We start from the raw sequence: 21810 nt of genomic DNA, 5'->3' as shown, positions 1-21810 counted from the left end.
TATATATATATATATATATATATTAAATCTTTTATTTATATACTTAAGATATCAATTCCTTTGTTTTGAAAAGTTATTTGTAATGCTACTTATTCTTCTGTAATTTTATTTTAATTTTGAATAAGCTGAGAATATGTCCATGGCATTAAATCATTAATATGTTATTAGATTTGGACTTATGTATTAAATTTAATCATTAAATGATTAGTCTATCATATATTTCAAATGTATTTTTAGAGAAGAATATATAATAATAAGTTTGTGACTCATTCATAATAAAATATGAGGGCCTACTTGCAAATAGCATATTTATTAATTATGATACTTGTCAATTTCACTTGATAAAATTCAAATAAGTACGTACTTTTTTAATTGGACCAAACATTTTGACAATTTTATCAACATATTCACATTTCATTTGGATGTATACGCTATCAATTCTTTTTGAAAATATTTGTTATAAAAATAATATTTTGGTATAAGATTAACTTAAATAATATAGTTCTATTAAATTTATTATCCCATTTAACATAGATATTGGTACCTCACCAAAAACCATCTTAGGATGGCTTGAATTTCGAAGCATATTTGAATTGAAATTATCAAAATTTAATTTACGATCATCCAAATTTCGATCTCATCAAACTTATAGTCAAACTGATCGTTATGACAAGATGAAGCTGATGACACCAAAATCGGTCAAATGTAGGGTTTAGGTGGGCTTGATTTAAGGGATTGAAGCTTATTTAAAAGTTTTACAGAATTAATTGGGTAACCAAATAATCTCAAAATACGATATGCTTATAGTTGAATAGAGCGGCTCAACGAGATGAATCCACAAGCCTAAGATCACTTAATTCTAACATCACTGAGACACTTAAATGATTGATGAAAGCTCTATGATCAAATAAATCACTTTTAAACCATCTGATAGAATACTTCAAATTTATCCTAGATATTCTCTAATTTTACTGAGCATGCTACTCAAAAATATTATAAATAGACTCCCATTTTTCACATAAAAGAGGTAGAAAAAGAAGAAGAAGAATAAGAGAGAACTAGTAAGAGCTCTCTTGCATTTTCCAACTATCATGCTGACGACTAACACTAGCTACTATCACAACTCAACTCGATCGGGATAGGTCCTATCGTGTTGAGTTGTGACAGACAAATCTGAATATCTAGCTTTGGAATATTTCAATTTCTTTTTCGATCATTTAAAATAAAATATAGACTGCATAGCTACTAAACCTACACATATTGAAAATAAAATCATCCACAATATTTTTTTATTCCTTCAAAATATATCTACACTACATTGCATGACTAATTGAAGAAGCTACATAACTGAATAATAAACTTTCAATGATTGCCCAAAAATTAAAATAAGGAAATACCTATAAACTCTAATTGTCTTAAACTATTAATCAACAATCTTCTTTCCCTTCATAAATCCCAAAAACTCGAAGCAAAATCACAGTGAGCTACAACAGCTCAACATTACACATATTTTGATTTAAATTTTAATTTTTTAATTAAATAATTTTTGAATATTTTAAAATAGCTAAATGCAATCTAATAAATTACTTTATTAAGAAATATAATACGAGTATAGGCGCAGTTATCAAATTAAAAATAAATAAATAATACTAAGCATATGAATATAAATCATGTAGAGTGCATTACATGGTGGGAGTTTGAAGAATTCAGTAGGGCATTGGTTGGAGGGATCATAATTGATGTGCGATGAAATTTAGAAGAGTCATAGTCGGCGGGCGATGGTGGTCAGAGTGAATGTAGTAGGCAGGGTGATAGAAGTCAAAGCGACCATAGTCGACGAATGACGGAGGTGGGAAGAACTGTAGTTAAGCGATGATGGTCCTAAGGATCGTAGTCAGATGATAGTGGTCGGAGAGACCACTGTATGAAAACAATGGTCGGAGAGAGCGTAATCGACGGATGATGGAGGATGGAAATATTGTAGTCTGGCGATGGTGATTGGGATACAGTGATCGAAGAGACCATAATCTGAAAATAATGGTAAGAGATATCGTAATTGACAGGCGATAGAGGATAAAAATACTATAGTCGAATGACAGTAATCAAGATGACAGTAGTTGGGTGATGATAGTCGGAGAGACAATAATTAGGAGACGATGTTCGGAGACATCGAAGTTGGGCGATGGTAGTCGGAGAGATTGTATTTGGGAGATAGTGGTCAGAGATACTGTATGAAGGCGATGGCTGTTAGAAAGATCGTTGTCAGGTGATGATGGTCAGCAAAACTATAATTGTTAGGCAATAGATCTCAAAAAGACCATAGTCGCCAGGCAACAACATTTGGGAGGAGATCCAACATTGATAGCATCGAGGAAGTGTTTTGACGATAATCAAAGAATGGAAGAAGTTCGACGATGGATGGTGGTCGGCAAGAGATCCGATGGCAGCCAATGAATTGACAGAAGTCCATCGACGATCAATGGTTGGGAAGAGATCCGACGGTAGTCAACGGCAAGGGAGCCTCCAAGTTTTATCATTTTCTTCTTCCCCCCTCATGTGAAGAATGAGAGGTTATTTATAGTTTTTTGTGAGTGACACGAATAGTAAATATGGAGAAGATCAAGGACATGTTGGGAGTGTTTCATCGGATAACTCGTAGTAATCTCGTTGATCATTAATCTTTTATCAAGCATTTAGATGCCCTAGAGATATTAGAATTGAGTGATCTTAGGCTCGTTGGATTTGTCTCGTCGAACCGCTCAATTCGACTAAAAATATGTCTTATTTAGATATCATTTGGCAGTCCAATTAATGTTTTGAATCTTTTAAATAGACTTTGTACCTTTGATTTGGGCTCATTTGGGCTCGGATTGGATCAAATTTGATGTCGTTGGGCTCAACTCCTTGAGATGTTCAATTTGACTATAAGCTTGCTGAAATTAGTGATCAGATCGATTTTAAATTTTGAAGTCTCAATGTCATATGTGCATTGAAATACATGCTTGATCAAGAAGATTTTTGGTGACGTATCAGGTGTTATGGAACATATTTATATTAAATTATTTACATCACTTCTCTTCAACATTGCATCATTAATGCTTGGAGAATGACATTTCTCTCCTTATTTCTCTATTGTCTTATTTCAAATATCACATTCTCTTCTGGTGTTGTGGATGTGTTTGATTAAACTTCGCTTCAGTTCCTATCTTAAAATCATTTTATGCTAATATATCTGTGATGAAATTGAGTAAATTTATGTTATGTGCTTCGGTTGAAAGTTAGAAAACTACTGATATTTTAATAATTCAAAACATCTTAGTGAAGGCTAAGTGCAGCTTTTGGTTTTCTGATCCTGAAAGTATTAATCACTTGTTCTTTAAATATAATGTGATTACACTTTGACTATGGTATGGAGCATTCTCCCTTCCTTCTTCCACCACTTTTTTGCTCAGAAGAAATTTAATTTTTTAAAGCATTCAAGAGCTTTCTTTGATGTCTCATGCTGTTAAAAACTCTCTTCTCTCTCTATATATTGTTGTGTTATATTTTTTTGAGGAAAAAGAAATAATATAAGAGATTTGGAAATAAAAATCAATGCCAAACTACTGCATTTCATATTATTAAGAAGACTATAAATAAATGCAAAGCATGTAAAATTGAAAAAGTCATAAAATCAAAGGAATTTTCTATATTATGGAATGAGAGCTGCAATGTGCCTCTGGACTGTTTTGACTGATCAGTTTATACTCGTTCGAATCTGCGTGCTTGCACTCTCTGGAAGACTTTTGGTAATTAGGTGAAATTATTATGTGTGGTTACTGGATATCATTCGCAGGTCAATCAGAATGTGCCACGTCACCAATTTATTGTGTATCGTTACTATGTATCATTATATATCGAGTGATGTGACGCGTCCTAATTAACCTCCGAACGATCTGTTGACCGCACATAATAATTTTTAAGTAATCAAAGGTGCTTATAACTATCAGCTGCTCTTTGGTTGTAAAATGGGTATTTTTTAACCTTTTCAAGTTCAATATTTAATTTTTCAAAGGTTGATATTTAGTGTTGTGGTTAATTTTGATGTTATATTTTGAACATTATTATTATTATTTTTTGTACCTTTGATGATATTTTGTGATAAATTTGAAATTATATTTTATAATTATGTATCAAATTAATGAATTGGTCTTTGCCATTAATTTTTTCTTAAAAATAAATATACCATTGTCAAAAGAATCAATAAATAATTTTATAATTATTTAAAAAAAAAAAGTAATTCTCAAAAGCAAATTCATGATCAGCATTAATCAACGGTAAACATACACACACTGTCTCTGTGGACAGTGGCGGCCCAATTTACTAGGAAAATGGGAGTTGCACTCCACCCCGCGCATTCTTGTCTTTCGGCGCGTTCTGTTTACACTCATGACAGGTCAACTTTAGCTAACGTCACCGCAGTAGACAGTGGCAAAACAAAAGGCCTAGTGACGGTAATCGAATCGCCGGTGGCCCAACTCTCCTTATCTCTTTCCGGCTCCAAGAAATCTCTCTTCCCACCACTACACAGCAGATTGCTGTGAATCTGCTGTGATCTTCATCTCCCGCCCGATATCGGGATGAGCGATCCACCACACGAGTTGACTGGCACACAACCGCCGCCGGCGAAAAGCCGTCCGCGATCATCCCTTTCATCGGCGGCGGAAGTAGCGACTACCAGCGGTAGGGATCGCATCAAAAAATCGAGGCCCCCGCCTCCACCTCCGCCTCCACCGCCTCCCCGACGGGAAGCTAGGGTTCCGCTGCGGCTGCTCTTACAAGTGACAGTAGTGGCGAGCGGTGTGCAGTTCGGATGGGCTCTGCAGCTCTCGCTGCTGACTCCCTACGTACAGGAGCTGGGAATCCCGCACTCGTTTGCAAGCTTCGTGTGGCTCTGCGGGCCGCTCTCGGGGCTCTTCGTGCAGCCCCTTGTCGGCGTCATGAGCGATCGATGCTATAGTAAATTGGGGCGGCGCCGCCCTTTCATTATTGGTGGCGCCGCCGTCATCGCGGTATCCGTTCTACTGATCGGGCACGCGGCCGATATTGGCGGTATTTTGGGCGATCCTGCTGATGCGGTTGTCCGGCCTCGTGCTATTGCTATATTCGTGGTGGGGTTTTGGCTTCTTGATGTTGGAAATAACACCATCCAGGGGCCTTGTAGGGCTCTTCTTGCCGATCTCACAGGTTCGTCCTCTTATCCTCCCTTATCTATTTCAAGTGGCGCGTGAGAAGGAATAGACAGAGCTTGGGTGATTCTTTTGTGTTCCCTTCGGTGCTTTCCTATGAAGAATTTTATGGCGGTTCAAGTTCTAGTTGTATGTACCGGTTACTTGGCTCGTTTAGTAAATATGAGTCCATCAATGGCAATCTTGCGGTGGGTTTTTATGATTCAGGGTAGGGCATTGGAAACCACGATGATTTTTTGTTAATTAGCTTTGTTTTTTTTAATGGCCTCAAATCATGTGACTTGGATTATTAATTTTAGAGAAACGAACTTCTTTTTTAATTAAGTGCCACGAATGCTTTTCCCAGTTCAATTTGGGTTGTTTGATTTGCTGGGAGATATTATTTGTTGGTTATTTATTTTTGTCATCGTTCTGGAGGGCAGGAAAGGAGTCTTGTGAATTTGCAAATTGAATGCTGTCATTTGTAGTTGGAGAATATTAAATGTTTGGACTTGCTCAACGGCATTAAATGAAGAAAAAAACGTAATAGATTTTTTTGGGGGGGTGTAATTAGGGCCTAGCCCATTCTATTGAAGATAAAAACAGGTGTACAAGTGTAAGAAAAACCAAAATCTGCCTGCAACAAAAGGAGGCAAAAATCTAAACCTATAGGAACAACAAAGCAAAACAACACAAAATAAACCATCAAAAACCAAAATAAATAGGAAAAACATGTTTGGCTTGAACTCAGAATAGGCAAGTTTCATAAAAGCGAGTCAATAGCTCCCTTGGTTGCCGGATGGCCATCCAAAGGGAGGATAGGGCATGCTTCATCATTGCCCATGCCCAAAAAATAGTCTGCCAAAGGAATCTGGAGAGGCATCACGGTTTGAACTACAGGCAACATAATATAGCTTGGCTCGAAGAGACCACAGGAAGTCTACAGGCGGAGGAACTGCTAAAAGATCCCATCAGTAGATGGTGGACCAGCACATCACCATCAGAATATAAAAGAATATCGGCCACCATAAAGACAACAGGACTACCAAGCATAGCTTAGCTAACACCAAACATACTATCTTTCAATAGCTCCCCATTTTTCCATCTCGATGTTTTTATTTTGATAACTCTGTTAATCTTTTTAGCCAGAGGAGTTACACACACGGTAGAGGGTTAAACCTCCTATTTTTCCTTTCGATCCATAGGAAATACACTAAGGCATTAAGAATAAGCAGGATGCCACATATATATGTTTTCAGGCATGATGACATCAACAATCTATGCAGCCAAAATATATGAACAATTTTTTAACTGAGAACGTGAAGTTTTGCCGTAACTTGTAAAGCCCTTTTTTGTTATCCAGGGGACATAGAAACTTAAGACGCATGGAATGATGAGTAGCTAAATACCATCCGCATGTTACTTCACTCATTTCTAATCCTTGCACATAATTACTAAGGGGGCGTGTAAGCTATTCAAAGTGTTAGAACTAGAATAAGGAAGAAGAACTTGTTCTTCTTGATCTTGGATGAGAGAGAGAGAGAGAGATGGAGGAGAGGGAAGGAGATTACAGTAAATCCAATTTCCTTTATTCACTGGCTTACAAGGGGTGTCCTTACAACATACATACAATGCTTATTTATAAGCATTTACACTAATGAGATCTATATGCAGATCAACCTATCCTAAAATCAGACCAATACATAACAATCTCCACATTGGTCAGTTTTTACCATCAAAGAACCACCTGTGCACCTACTGCGATCTAAGTGGCTACATGCATTAACTCCACGAGAAATCCCGCCGAATCGAGCTCAATCTTGCTCGCGAACAGCCTCCATTGTGCGTTCCAATCCATGGCTTTAGCTTACACTTCCGCTTATTTGTAGGCCTCCAACAATAGTCACTAGGAATGTTGTGATTGGGCTATTGGTTCAATGTTCTTTTGAAAAAGGGGAGATCAAGAGATTGACAAGATGTCTACCAATAATTGATGAACGTCGAACATCATTTGTTGGTAGGTAATGAAGGATGTCCAATGAACATCGAAAGCTAGGCGATGGTGTTCGATCAATCACTTTCTGAGAAGAGGGTAGATCAGGCACCTAGGAAGCTTAGTGTTTGTTCTTAGCTGACATTGGATGACAATCAACAAGGAATGTCAAAGTCAGAAGACAATGGGTAGCTGGCTTTCTCATTTTTTTAATAGGTGGGGAACTTAGGCCCCAAAGAATAAGCATCATGTCTATGGCTAACGAATATTGGACGTCTGCTGAAAAATGATGTTGGGTTATGATGTGGATAGTTAAGTTAGCAATCCTCCTGATAGGAGGGAGTACCAGACAACCATGAAGACTGATGTTAAATACTTGAATGCAGTTGCTGACTTACATTGGATGGTGGCAATGGTGGGCATTGTTGTTGATCTATGATTGACATATGGTGATGGTGTTGATAGACATTGATGTTGATTGATGATCAATGATAAGTAGTGGCAGCTTCTTGCTTCAACAACGGGCGTCGATGTGGATTGACAACCATTTCCAGGTGATGGCATTAGTAAGTGTAAAAGTTGGTTGACATTCCACATCTAACGATGGTGATAGAAATTGTCGATATTTTTTGATGTATGACAGATGGTGTTGATGGTTGTTTGATGTTGGTTGATAGATGGTGGTGAAAAGTGCATTGATGTTAGTTGACAACTGCCATTGATTTGATCTATAATATTATCTATGAATCCTGGATTTCTTTTAACTAAGAATCTTCCTCTTAAAGTGTATAAATAAAGCCTATTTTAGATTTATAGAGGGATGCTATAGTCATTGATGTCCAAAAATCTAAACACTCCATCGAGTTGTAAAAAAAGGTCTCATTTGATCGTGCTATAATTTGTAGATATCTTAATGTCTAATGAACCCAAAATTGCAATTGAGCAATTTTGGGCTCATTAGATTCATTTCATCGAGATGCTCTGTTTGACTATAAGTTTGCAAAATCGGAGGATGTTCTACCTCTTAAATGGCGTCTGGAAAATTTCACTTATGCTTTTGAATGCTTGATTTAGACTCATTTTGTCTCATATTCAGGCATTCTTAATATTATTGGGTTCTTCTATTTGAATCGGTTTGTCTTAATTCTACATTTTCTAAAGAGTTCATATGATTTTGGAATCAATATCAAAAGTCTTTGGCCTAAATATTGGGTGCTTTGAGATATGATATTGTGCCAAAACTTGTTGTTATGTGTGGAATCTGATTGTGTTGATCAATCTGATTACTTTGTTGTCTTGGACCTTAAATCTTGTTGTGTTCTTTGGGGGGTGCAGGGGGTTTACTCCTTGATTGGGTTCGGGTGTGCCCGAAATTTATTTTTTTCGTACAGCGCCTCGGCGCTGTGTTCCTGAGCGCTCCAATGCTGAACGATAGAGAGTAGAGCGCCGCAACGGTATAGATACGGCACTGCAGTGGTGCAAGACAGAGGCTTCAGCTCCGCAATGCCCCAAACTCACACTGCAAGACGGACTGAGCGGTTTTCTTTCTCGTTTTTCTGAAGGGTTGTGTTCCTTGAGGTTATTTTACTTTGCTTTATCTTGTATTTTGTGTAGACGTTGAAAACGGTGCATGTGAGAAAAGAAGCAAGGATAGAGTGAGAGAGAAGACATATATGTACTTATTTCTCCCAATTTCTATAGTGGATTTCTTGGTGTGGTGTGACTCCGTAGTTTTTTCTCTATTTTGAGTTTTTTCACATTAAATCCTGGTTCCCTTTACTTTTTTCGTGCTTTTACTTTTTTTGCTTGTTTCATCATTTTGGTGTTTACTCGTCATCTTCCCTAACACTTTTTTGATGGCATATCAAGTGTTTTAATGAAACATGCCACCTCTATTGTCTTATGGCATAAATATAATTCTAAAATGCAATCATGATATTTTGAGATTACAAATTTTACATGATTGTTATATTCCCAGGATCTATCTAGGTGTAAATAATAACAAGGTTTTGTGCTTTCTAAGTAGCTAGTTCTTTGAATATGGATGTATAAGATTTCTTGATCATAAGGTATGTTTGCTAATATCTGTTTTATACATCTTGTTCCATGGATACTCACCTAGTATTAAACATATTGTTGTTATTATATACTTTTTTAACGTGATACTCTAAGCATGCAATAGATTTGAGCATTGGAGAGACCATTGTGTGCTACAGTATGCAGGCTATTTCCTTAACACTGGTAGTTCATCTGTACATTACAAATATCCAGAAAAATTAACAATCAGTGCGTTACTGTTGCAGATCGTGTAATATGAGCCATATATTTAAATGCTTGTGTTTTCTATAGTTAATACCTTAGCTTAGTCAAAGCTTTGGGTATGTTACATTAGCCATGCAAAACTTGCACGTAGCTGATATTTTCTTTATTTTGTTATTTTTGTCCAATTGTTACAGGGAAGGATCACAGGAGAACTCGGGTAGCAAATGCGTATTATTCTCTCTTTATGGCCTTGGGTAGTGTTCTGGGCTATGCTGCTGGGTCTTTTAGTGGCTGGTTTAAGATCTTACCATTTACTCTCACGTCAGCTTGTAATACAAATTGTGCGAACCTCAAGTCAGTTTTCCTTGTTGATGTTATTCTTCTTGTTTTAAGTACATATATAAGTATATCATCAGTCAAGGAAGTTCCCCTTTCTAGAGCCTCTTCATCACCCGATGAGGAAACACCCGCTCAAGAGGCTTTCTTTTGGGATTTGCTGGGCGTGTTTCGATATATAACATTGCCTATTTGGATAATCTTAATTGTCACTTGCCTTAATTGGATAGGATGGTTTCCTTTCACCCTCTTTGACACTGATTGGATGGGACGAGAAATATACAGAGGAGATCCAAATGGAGGGCAAAATTATCATACAGGAGTGAGGATGGGAGCTTTCGGGCTAATGTTGAATGCTATTGTTCTTGGGTTTACTTCGGTAATGCTGGAAAAACTTTGCAGAAAGTTGGGATCTGGCTTAGTTTGGGGAATTTCAAGCATTATTTTATCTTTCTGCTTGGGTGCAATGCTCATAATAACTGCGGTGTTGAAAAATATGGATATTTCGAGCACAGGATTGCCACCGACTGGCATAGTTGTTGCTGCTCTAATTGTTTTCACCGTCCTGGGCGCGCCTTTGGCAGTTGAGTAAATAACATTTCTTCTTTGTCTTGCAATATATTTTATCTCTGAATTTCCTAAGCTTTTCTGTTTCCAAATTATGGTTGCCTCTACAGTTGAAATATGGTTTATTTATCAATTTATGCTGACCTTTTGCAGATCACCTATAGTCTTCCTTATGCATTGATATCCGCTCGTATAGAGTCTTTAGGGCTTGGACAAGGTGAGTGCCAACTTTTCAATTACTAATCCCTGTGATGTATTTGTCAACATATGCATTATTTCTTTTCATATCTTAATGTGGCTCAATGGGCTGATGCTTGGCTTTGTAGGACTTGCGATGGGTGTTCTAAACTTGGCAATTGTGATCCCTCAGGTGTGTTTTTCTTGCCCTTTTTTCCCCCTAGATTAGATGCTTTTTAATAATGTTGCCTTCTTTCTTTTTAAAAATCTGTTTGTTTATTTTTATTTTATTTTATTTTGGTTTTTGTAATAGGTAGGGATTGCTACTCTCATTTGAAATGATTTTTTGGTGTTGTAAAAAAAAAATAAAATAAGAGCTTAAATCACATTATATTTAAAGTATTTCGTGCAGTCAGACAAACTAGATACTTGAAAAAATTGTATAGGGAGATCTTAGATTGTCTGTAAACATGTTTCGTAAGTTCTAAATTGTGTTTATTGAACTTTAGTGTCTTTTAAAGCTTATGCTTCCGCTCCATGAGGTCTCAAGCCTACGGGCACATTTTGTACAACATTTATTTTTTAAGAATCCTTTATAGTTTCTTTCCCCACCCAGAACTTTGGGGAGTTTATTATGGTGTAGGTGAGGAAGAACCCAAAACTTTTGCAATAATTTTCAAAGCACTTACTAATGGGAATGGTTGGTACCCACTCTTTTCTTGTTCTAGTTTTTTGCTGAATGTGATCTTAAAACATTTGTATGCTTTATGAGCAAGTGTATTCAAATCATTAAATCCTTAAGGGCGTTCCGCATGAATCATTGAACAAAAGTCTTGTTCTTAATTCGTAAGTTTACCAATTTTCTATTTAAAACCACCCTTGTAGGATTTTTCTATTGCTTTTGTACTTCTAATTAGTTTAATTTATTTTTTACATATGGGCATAGCCACTTGGTAATTTCATCATCGTATGCCTTGTTTAAGTCGCTACAATTTGGATTTAAACTTTGATTTAGATAGAATTGTGTAAAAAATATTTCTTTATGAGTATGCTCATACAATGATATTTTAAAGTCCCAATTTATACACTTAACATTTTTTTAATTATTGTATTTTACTAGGAAAACTTTCTTATATCCACGACAACTTCAACAGCTAAAAATAGTTGACTAAGGGATTGAGAAAAAAGCACACAAGCAAACATTGCTTAGCAAAAGGCTGACTCTCTCGGAGAAAAGGGCTTGCTATCGACGAAAGTTGGCACACGAGAAGAGAGTGAAAACAAAAAGCCCTTTGGCTCTAATACCATATGAGAAAATGATAGAATTGTTTTTATTCTATTATAAATTACAAGCTAGTTCTTGGCCGTATATAGATAAGTTATATATAGAGGAATAACAAGAAGCATATATGAAAGAAAAGGAAATTATTTTTCCTAAATAAATGATCTTTGATGCATGAATTCTTATAGTCGATAACTCCATGATTCTAGGAAGATAAGTGTGTTATTGCAAAAGATAAATCAGTCAGTCTCCTAGATTAATGGATAGGAAACACGTATTTCAAAATAGAAATTATATGTTTTCCACAACCTTTATGTTATTTTTATATAGCACAAAAAAAAAAAAAAAAAAAAAAAAAAAATATATATATATATATATATACATTAAATCATCCCCATCAACAAGACTAAATTGAATAACCATGTCTGCTCAAATGACAAAAGCCTACTCATCACCTAGGGCTTTACAGGGCATCAACAGTTGCACAAACTAATCAAGTCCAAACATTGTCTTAACTTGAGAATTATGACCACCCTTGTGAGCATGTTAGTAAGATTGTGCTCCGTGAATATTTTAGATGTTGAAACCTCGCAATTTTGAATCTTTTCTTTAGTGATGTGGTAGTGAATATCAATACTCTTGAACTCCAATATTTTAGAAATTGAAACCTCATTCTTTCTACAACTTTTCATCCTATCTCTATTGTGTTTGAAATAAAGTGTGTTGATTTTATATCTTTTATCTCATAACAAGATTTTCTAGCACTTAAACCAAAATCTTTTATTTCAAATGATGCACTTAAATCATCGTTTACATATTTATGGTTATTTCATATGGACCTCCTCATTCAAAATAACCATGGAGAAAAGTTGCCTTAACCTCCAGTTATTCTAAGGTCATGTACCACAACCATTGCTAACAGAGTATGAATAAAGTTATACTTAACAATAGGTGGAGAACCTCATTGAAGCCTACACATTCCTTACCGTAGTCTGCAACCAATCATCATTTGTATCTAATGTAGTCTTCATCTATGTGCTTTGAAGTCAATTTGCAATCAACGATCTTTTTATCTCTAGGAGTTGAACCAAATCCAAATTATCATTCTTCTACAAAGGGTCCGACTCTTCTGCTATAATTGTGGTCCATTACTTTGATTCATTTTAACAGACAACTTTCACAAAAGTGACTGTCTCTTGATCAACAAAAGACTCAGGAATGCTCAAAGTATAAGCAACCATATGACAACAAGAGGAGTCCTCATAAACAAAATTTTGTGGTATCTAACATCCCTTTTTTCATTGGAATGAATAGTTTCTTCTGGTTGTGATGGTGTCACCTTTGTTGGAGTTTCAATCACAAATCATTAATCTGTTGTGGTGAGCTTTCATAAGATTGTTCAAGCTCAATCTCTAATATGACATACTTTTTTACTATCTTGTCTTTCCCCAAATTATCAGTACATGCCAATTTTTGTTGAAGCATGCTTGACCTGTCAAAATTGACATCCTTGTTGATCATTAATCCAATTTACTTGGCATTGGTACACCAAAGCCTAAATCTTTGCACCTAATCTGCATGCCTAAAGAATGTGATAGGAAGTGCGCTTGTAAAAATCCTATCTCCCTTGGCTGAAATTAAATTACAGCAATCCCAAACACAATCTCCAAGAGGAATTAAGAGCAATAATAAGAGAAAAACTCTTTTTAATTGATGATATATGGAAGAAAACAACAATATACAATGAATCTTCTATTGGAGAGGAAGATCCGGCTCTCCTAAATTCCTAGACACCGGCTAGAGCCCAAAACTCCCTAAGAACAATCTAAATTCAGCAAATAATATCATAATCCTGAAATCACCTTATTCTTAGTCTTAAATAGGCTCTCGTAATTCCCTCCCAAATCAACACTGTTTTCCTAAATAATTCTCGTTCATATTTGAATTCAAATCAGTTATTTTGCTTTAAATAATTCCCTCCCTATTATAATTAAAATTTTCCTAAACAATTCCCCTTGATTCCTCCCTATCCCTAAATAATTCCCTCATAGATTTTGAATTCAAATTAGATCTCACCCTAAATAATTCCCTCCCAATCGTAATTAAAATTTTCCTAAATTATTCCCCTTTGATTAAGAACCTTCCTAAACAACTCCCTCTTGATTAGGAAACTTTCAATTCCCTCCCAATCAAATTGGCCGGTCCATCAATACTCCCCTCCCAAAGTGCTACCTTTTTCTCAAGGTGGAACGAAGGAAATTGTGTTGGAGCATTGGAATAATAGCACTGGTTTAAAAAATGGATTGTCGCTGGGTCAAATGATTCATGCCTCCAGCATATGTTTGATTAATCTCTCATTCTCTTCATTCTAGATTTGAGGATGACGGTACAGACGAACACTGATAGGCAAGACTTCTTCCTTCAAGATGATAGCATGCTCGCAATCCCGCGGACGAGGCAACCTTTGAACTGGCTGTAACACCCTCGATATTGCTTTAGGGGTGGCTAAACCATGTCTGATGCTTTTATCTTTTCCCCATCTTTTTCTCCTTCCAAACTCTGCAACTCCAACAATCCGCTCCTTCACCCTTTCACTTCCTTGGAAGTGGCTCCAAATGTGGCATCTTTTCTTCTTCCCCCAACATTTTCACCTCTTGATCTTCCCCTCTCCTTATCAGATTAGCGTTTCCTCCACTCCCTTGGTCGTCGCCGGCTCTCCCACCTACGATAATATTATTTTGGTTTACTCGAGCATCTTGCTCATTATCTCCTCCATGATGGCAAACTTCTCATAGATCTTCTCATGGATGGCTGAAAGTTGCATTTTAAAAAACTGAAATCTTTTCTACAAAATCAGATTTTAATTGTCCAACTTCCATTCTAGCACTTCTACTTTTTTTCCTGCTATATGTACCTGGATCTAGACTCCAAACAACAAAAAGGACAACCAAAATAGTGAATCTAGTCTTCCAACAACAAAAATCAGCAATACATAGGGAACAAACTCAACAAAAATTAGCGATGATGATGAGGACATCAGAAGATCGACGGCTATGATGTGGAGTTTATTATTTTCTTTTGTGTCTTATGTACTAGTTTATTTTGTTTTCCTTTTTTCTCATTTTACCCCTAGGGGTGGTCATTTGATATTGTAGCCCTGAGGGCATTTATGTCTTTTAGTTTTTGTTTCATTTTGGCCTATTTATAGGAGGCCTCATGCATTGTACTAGGAGTTGATGAATGAAATTTTTTTTTCTCTTATTGATCTCTTTGTGAGTTCGTATCACTTTCTCGAGATCTCTTTGTGAGTTCTTGAGGAGGTAGTATTGTAGATTTCTTTGTGAGTTCTAACGGATGAAGAATTGAGGTTTGTGGGTTTTAAATTTCCTTCTCCTTTTTTTCCAAGGTCCGAGACACTCCCCCCTTGGTTCCCTCTCCACGATTCTCCCCACCAAACCATCCCGCCGCCCCTCCCAACCTAGCCCCGGCTGGAACCCCACCGCCGGCCAAGAGCTCCACCCGCCGATCCCCCTACAGCCACCCAACCTTGCCGCCGTCCCCTCTTGGGTCTTGTTCTTTTTTCTTTTCTTTTTTTAAATTCAATTTTCTCATGAAGCATTGACTACTTTCCTAAAATAACTCATTGATTTTAGGCTATAATATTAATTGAATTTTAATTTGAATTTGAAATTCAAATTAATCTTAATTGATAGCCCTCCTATTTGGAAACTTTCCTTTTCTTACAAAATCTGAGATTTAATTCAGATTTTAATAAGTCTTTGATTAGTGTTGTGGTCCCCACTCACTAATGACAATTAATCTCTTCCCTCTCTATATGTGGCCGGCCCCCTTCATGGGGCTTTTCTCTCTCCTATTGCATTAATTGCTCCCCATTTCATTCTCCCTAAATTCCCTCTCATCCACTTTAATTCTCACAATTAGAATTAGAATTCAAATTCAAATTCAAATTCAGCCCGTCAATTTCACTTAATCCAAATTTAATTATATTGGCCACCTAAGCAAGTACTGGATCCCAAATAATTTCTCCCACAGCTGCCCACGGGATTCCCCACTAAAATCCCTTAGTTCCTGTGCAACCCGGAGAGGAAAGTCACTGATTTCCCCTCCTTCCACTTGCTGTCCAGAAATCTGGAATGGCTCTAAGTGCTGCCCTGAGATTTAGGATCTAGAAAGCTGCTGTCTAGGGCCTTCCGATTGCTGTCCAAGGAGTCCAAGTCAGGTTCACTTGCTGTCTACCACTCAGGAGCTGCCAAACTGCTATCCAAAGTTGATGTCCACATAGTTCAGCAGGCTCCCCATCACCACACCTTCAACGGAAAGGCCCCTAACTGCTGCCAAGAACTCCTTAGTCATTCTATATTGCTGTCCAAACTTTGGAGACTAATGAGGTTGCTGATCTGAGGCTTCCAACTACTACCTAGTGCTTGATAATGGTGAACTCTTTCCCCTAGTCTCTTATCTTCATAGTTATCCTACTATGTGAGTTAATTGATTCATAAGAAGCTTGTTAATTACTCTCCGCTAAAGCCTAGATGTTGGAAGAGTTGAGCGAGGGATCATCTTGTAGTGACTAGTCTTATTGTTAGTGGAGGGATTCATTGTTGAAACCTACCTCGCATTCAATATTAAGAGTAATTGATTACTTTTGTGGTTTTAACTTTTATATATGTGACTTAGCCTAAACTTATGACACCACTCGTGTTTTATCTTGTCATTTTATCGCTTAAAAGCTTTTAAATAATATTGTTCTCTAGATCAAGCGTGCAAGTTCCTAATTCACCCTCCATTCACATATGTTTCACATCAGATGAAGACTTATATTTCAGCCCAGGACACGACTCTGATACCAATTTGATAGGAAGTTCTTGTAAAAATCCTATCTCCCTTGGCTGAAATTAAATTACAACAATCCCAAACACAGTCTTCAAGAAGAATTAAGAGCAATAATAAGAGAAAATTCTTTTTAATTGATGATATACGGAAGAAAACAACAAGATACAATGGATCTTCTATTGAAGAGGATGGCCCGGTTGTCCCAAATTCATAGCCGACGACTAGAGCCCAAAACTCCCTAAGAACAATCTAAATTCAGCAAATAACATCATAATCTTGAAATCACCCTATTATTACTCCCTAATTCCCCCTCAAATCAGCCCCATTTTCCTAAATAATTCCCTCTCATATTTGAATTCATATCAGATCTCTTGACATAAATAATTCCCTCCTTATTATAATTAAAACTTTCCTAAACAATTCCCCCTTGATTCCTTCCTATCCCTAAATGATTCTCTCATAAATTTTGATTTCAAATTAGATTTCTTGCTATAAATAATTCCTTCCAAATTGTAATTAAAAATTTTCTAAATAATTCCATTTTGATTAAGAACCTTCTTAAACAACTCCCTCTTTATTAGGAGACTTTCTAATTCTCTCCCAATCAAATTGGCCAGTCCATCAGAATGGGCACTTCTTAGCTCTAGGCTTTGGCATATAAGCTGAACAACCAAAGATCTTTATAATATAGTAATATTTAGGATGAAGTAACCATACATCCTCTATAGTCTTCAACTTAATAGTGGTAGCTGAAGATCCATTCACCAACTAGCAAATTGATCATCTGCCAAAAAAATCATTCCTCAAATCAACATTCATATGCCCCTTTCCAAGAATATCACATTTATTTTTTTCCATCACTCCATTCTGCAGAGTTGCGTCCATTGCAATCTTCTGTTTTACAATGCCTTCGTTCTCACAAAAATTCTCATATTCAAAGGAACAAAATGCTATTGTAACATTGTTAGTCCTCAATATCCTGAACTTCTTTCCTTACTAATCTCAATATGTTCCTTGCATTTTTTGAATATATCAAATATATCAATCTTATGCTTAAGCATGAAAATCCATACCTTTCGTGAGAAATCATTTATGAAGTTAAGCATGTATATAGATTCATCTTTTGATATAATATTGTCAAGGCCTATTAGTCAAATGAATATAGTCCAAAACATCACTAATTCTAAGAACTCTACATGTAAACTTCAATGTGTGATACTTAAAATACTGTTGCGTCATAAAATATTCTCGGCGGTAGAGAGATATAAAGTTTAGCGTCCTAGCTTTGTATAATATCCAACACAGAAACAAATTAATAATTAGGGTTGCAATGCTCATAAGAGACATCACAGTTTTTAACATGAAAAACTTTAAAAAGGGGGAAAATCATGGGGCCTTGCCTAGTTTGAATAAATCCACTAATATTTGCAGTTGATTACAAATAAGGCTCTTCCTTAGGAGGAAGGTTTTGGCTCGATGTAGCAAATGTACATCATATAGAGTGCATTATATGGTGGGAGTTGGAAGAATCAATGTTAATATGTTCGTTTGGTCAGCAGGAGCATAGTCGTCAAGCGATGTAGGTTAGAAGGACCGTAGTCGGATGATGGTGATCGGAAGGACCGCTGTTGGGCGACGGAGGTCGAAAAGATCATTGTCAGGCGACGTTGGTCTAGAGGATCGTATTTGGCGGATGACGGAGGTTAGAAGGACCGTAGTTGGCGATGGAGGTCGAGATGACCATAGTTGGCAGGAGACGGAGGTCGAGAGGACCGTAGTTGGCAGATGACAGAGGTCAGAATGATCATAGTTAGATGATAGTGGTCGGAAGGACCTTAGTCGGCGACAGTGGTCGGAAGAATCATAGTTGGTGATGGTGGTTGGAAGGACAATAGTCGGCGGGCGATGAAGGTCAAGAGGACCATAGTTGGTAGATAATAGACGTCAGAAAGATTGTAGCCAGACGACAGTGGTCGAAAGGACTGTAGTCGGGTGACGGTGGTTGGAAGGATCGTAGTTGGCGATGGTGGCTGGAAAGAAGGACCATAGTTGGCGGGCGATAGAGGTCGGGATGACTGTAGTTGGCAATGCTGGTTAGAAGGATTGTAGTCTGGAGATGTTAGTTAGAGAGACCGTAGTTGATAGACGATAATATTTGGGAAGAGATCCATGATTAATAGCATCTAGGAAGAGTTCTGTCAATAGTCAGAGAACGGACGAAGGCAAGCGGCGGTCAGTGGTTGGGAAGAGATCCAGCAGCAGCCGACGAATGAGCAGAAGTCCAGTGATGGTCGGTGGTTGGGAAGAGATTCGGCGGTGGCAAGCAAACAGACGGAAGTCTGACGACGATCGGGGAGAGATCTGGCGGCGATCGAGGAACATGCAGAAGTTTGACGACGGTCGGGAAGAGATTGAGCAGCAGTCGACGAATGGACGAAAGTTCGACGATGATCGGGAAGAGATTTGGCGGCAATCGATGAACGGACGAAAGTCCGACGAAGATCAACGAACAGGCGGAAGTCCTGCAGTGGTCGACGAATGAGTGGAGGTCAGGCAGTTGACCGAACGAGCGGAGGTTATGTGGTTGACCGAACGAGCGGAGGTTAGGCGGTGGTTGTCGGCAAGAAAGCTCTCCAATTTCTTTCCTTCTCCTTTCATCCCCCAGTGAAGAATGAGGGCCTATTTATAGATTTTTTAGAGTGACATGACTTGTAAATAATGAGAAGATCAAGGGTAAATTGGGAGTGTTCAATCGGACGGGCCATAGTGATTCCCTTGATCATAGAGTATGTATTGAGCATTTGGGCGCCTTAATGATGTCAAAATTCAGCGATATTGGGCTCAATGGACTCGTCTCTCCGAGCCGCTGGATTTGACTATAAGCATACCATATTCATATATCATTTGGTGGTCTAATGCTTTGAACCATCAAAATATGATTTGGACCCTTGATTTGTGCTCGGATTGAATCAAATTTGATGTTGTTGGGTTTGTCTCATTGAGATGTTCAATTTCACTATAAAGTTGATTAACCAAAAGTCCTATTATCTTGGTTTAACCATCCTTCTTAAGTTTAATGCTAAGAAAATTTTCTCGTGTGTGAGCACTCAAGTGTTTAGAATGCACGCTCCTTAGAAGAATTTTGTCCTCAAAATTTATACATACATTTATGAAGAAGTTTAATTAAAAAAAGCATCTTACTTGACTTCTGCCTTGCAGAAAGCTTCCTGCCTGGTTTGATTCTTCCAGAGGACCCTGAGCATCTTGATTTTCTTATTGCATAGCTCGGGATGTTGTTGATTTAAGATTTGCTCTAATGATCTTTGAAACTCAGATTGGGCTTGAATCTTAGTCTCTCCTTGGCGTTAGCGAACAATGTGCATTTGGTCAACATGACCGTTTAAGTAAAGAAACATGAAAAAATAACGTACATCAACTAACTCGTGCAACAAGGAGAACTTGAACGGTTTAATGTACTGAACATGGCTGAAGTTGTTTATTTGGTTGAATCACTTGGTTTTGCCTAGCACAATGGAGGCCTTCACCTCGCATACAACACCTTGTACTAGGACATTTTAATTCTAGTTTCGTGGTGGTGGTTGTTTGAGAATTCTACCAACAGTAAATGTTATTCCTAGCCATCACCATAGTTGAGGGCGTGCACATTGTGTACATCTTCCAAAGTCTGGATCGTTCGTTTTCATATGAATTTGATTTCTCCATTTTCATGGGTATAATGATGGGTATTTGTATTCTTGAAATATGTATTTGATTCTAACTCCATGATTGCAAACGTGCTCTAAAAAAGGTAGAATGAGTATTTGGGGTTTGCCAAATTACATTGGTTTTAGTTTGTTGGTACTACTATCATCTTGCTGCTATTGAATGTAGTAATGCAAAAGCAGATCATTGTATCTCTGGGAAGTGGACCATGGGATCAGTTATTTGGAGGTGGGAACTCTCCCGCCTTTGCTGTGGGAGCAGCTTCAGCTTTTTTTGGCGGCTTGGCGGCCATTATTGCTATTCCCCGGACACATCCTGCAAAACCAAAGGAACCTGCAAAACCAAAGAACCGCCGATAAGGTATTTTATATACATATATATTCATTTTTTCATCTTTGCTCTCGTATTGTATTCATAGATCTGATTGGCTAAAATGTAATAATAAATTCTATTAGAATAATGAAAGTGGTGAGTTTTCAATACTTAACTTGTCTCATCCCTTGCTGATTTGGTTAATTGTCGAGAGTATGAAATAAAAATAAAAATTGTTGATTTTTTTTTCCCTTTATTTTAGACGGTAACGTGATCACAATCATAATCCTAGATCTAAGTTCTCATTAGTATTATTATTGAGAATTTAATATTTATTGATGGTATGTGAGGTAACAGAAAGATGCAATGAGAAGCCATTCTTTATGGGAAGGATAATTTGTGGAAGGCGGTGGATATCATCCTCTTTATAAAGTTTGCAGACAACTGATGAGGGGGGAGATGAGCTTCTTCGTATGCTGATTAGCAGAAATAAAAATCCTTTTGAATTATATTTGTATAATCTTGGAACTATTTTAAAGTCACAATCGGGCACCATTTGAGATTAATGCAGAGAGATTTCAGTGGAAGATGGTGGCTTCATGATTTTTGTTGTCATTCGTAATTAATGTTTATTGAATTGATTCGATGTTTATTTACTGTAATAATTTCTTTGCTTGAGCTGTTTTGTATTGTTGATTCCTATGAAAAGAAACATCCCCCCCCCCCTGTTAGCTTACATGGGCATCTATGAACAAATGATATATTCATCATGCTTCTCCTCTTTATATCATCTTGCACTTATATAACTGAGGAAGTCATATGCCTATAGTTTGCATGTCCCAACGTTCAAGTAGGTAAACTAGAGTTAGCAGGGTAATTTTGTTGAATCTTTAGCCTTATTTGCTCATTAAATTTGCTTTAAAACAAAAAATTTAAATTATTTAGTAAACATTTTACGTTGATCAAAATGTCCTCCCTCAATTTTCTCCATCTTCTGAACCTAGGAATATACTAAAATAAAGATTTTCAAAAAAATAGATTTTTAAAAGTGTATTAAGTTAAAAAAAATTAATGATAGTTCATTGAGGCACTTAGTA

The 21810-nt window shown here is 37.0% G+C and overlaps 1 protein-coding gene across 4 annotated transcripts; it reads left to right on the top strand.

Annotated features, from left to right (window-relative positions):
- Positions 1 to 4488: 4488 nt before the first annotated feature.
- On the top strand, positions 4489 to 21483 carry LOC110112502 (sucrose transport protein SUT2). 4 transcript variants are annotated; one of them, XM_020844752.2, is made up of 6 exons: positions 4491 to 5226; positions 9657 to 10381; positions 10519 to 10582; positions 10692 to 10735; positions 20584 to 20761; positions 21064 to 21483. In XM_020844752.2, the coding sequence occupies exons 1-5, from the start codon at positions 4620 to 4622 to the stop codon at positions 20758 to 20760; spliced, it is 1617 nt and encodes a 538-aa protein (XP_020700411.1). In that variant the 5' UTR covers positions 4491 to 4619; the 3' UTR covers position 20761; positions 21064 to 21483. The 4 variants fall into 4 exon arrangements, with proteins under 4 accessions (XP_020700412.1, XP_028556829.1, XP_020700411.1 ...); XM_020844751.2 differs by having other exon boundaries at positions 4493 to 5226; positions 21071 to 21483; XM_020844753.2 differs by lacking the exons at positions 20584 to 20761; positions 21064 to 21483 and adding an exon at positions 19898 to 20412 and having other exon boundaries at positions 4489 to 5226.
- The last annotated feature ends 327 nt before the right edge of the window (positions 21484 to 21810 follow it).

This window comes from Dendrobium catenatum, unplaced genomic scaffold (genome assembly GCF_001605985.2).
Source record: "Dendrobium catenatum unplaced genomic scaffold, ASM160598v2 fragScaff_scaffold_1611, whole genome shotgun sequence".
NCBI lineage: Eukaryota > Viridiplantae > Streptophyta > Magnoliopsida > Asparagales > Orchidaceae > Dendrobium > Dendrobium catenatum.
Note: the sequence above shows the minus strand (reverse complement) of the source record. Positions and strands in the feature narration are given on the sequence as shown.

Coding starts and splice junctions, on each gene's coding strand:
- LOC110112502 (XM_020844752.2), top strand. CDS start 4,620: ATGAGCGATCCACCACACGAGTTGACTGGCACACAACCGCCGCCGGCG. Junction 10,382..10,518: donor TCCTGGGCGCGCCTTTGGCA/GTTGAGTAAATA, acceptor GACCTTTTGCAG/ATCACCTATAGTCTTCCTTA. Junction 10,736..20,583: donor TGGCAATTGTGATCCCTCAG/GTGTGTTTTTCT, acceptor ATGCAAAAGCAG/ATCATTGTATCTCTGGGAAG.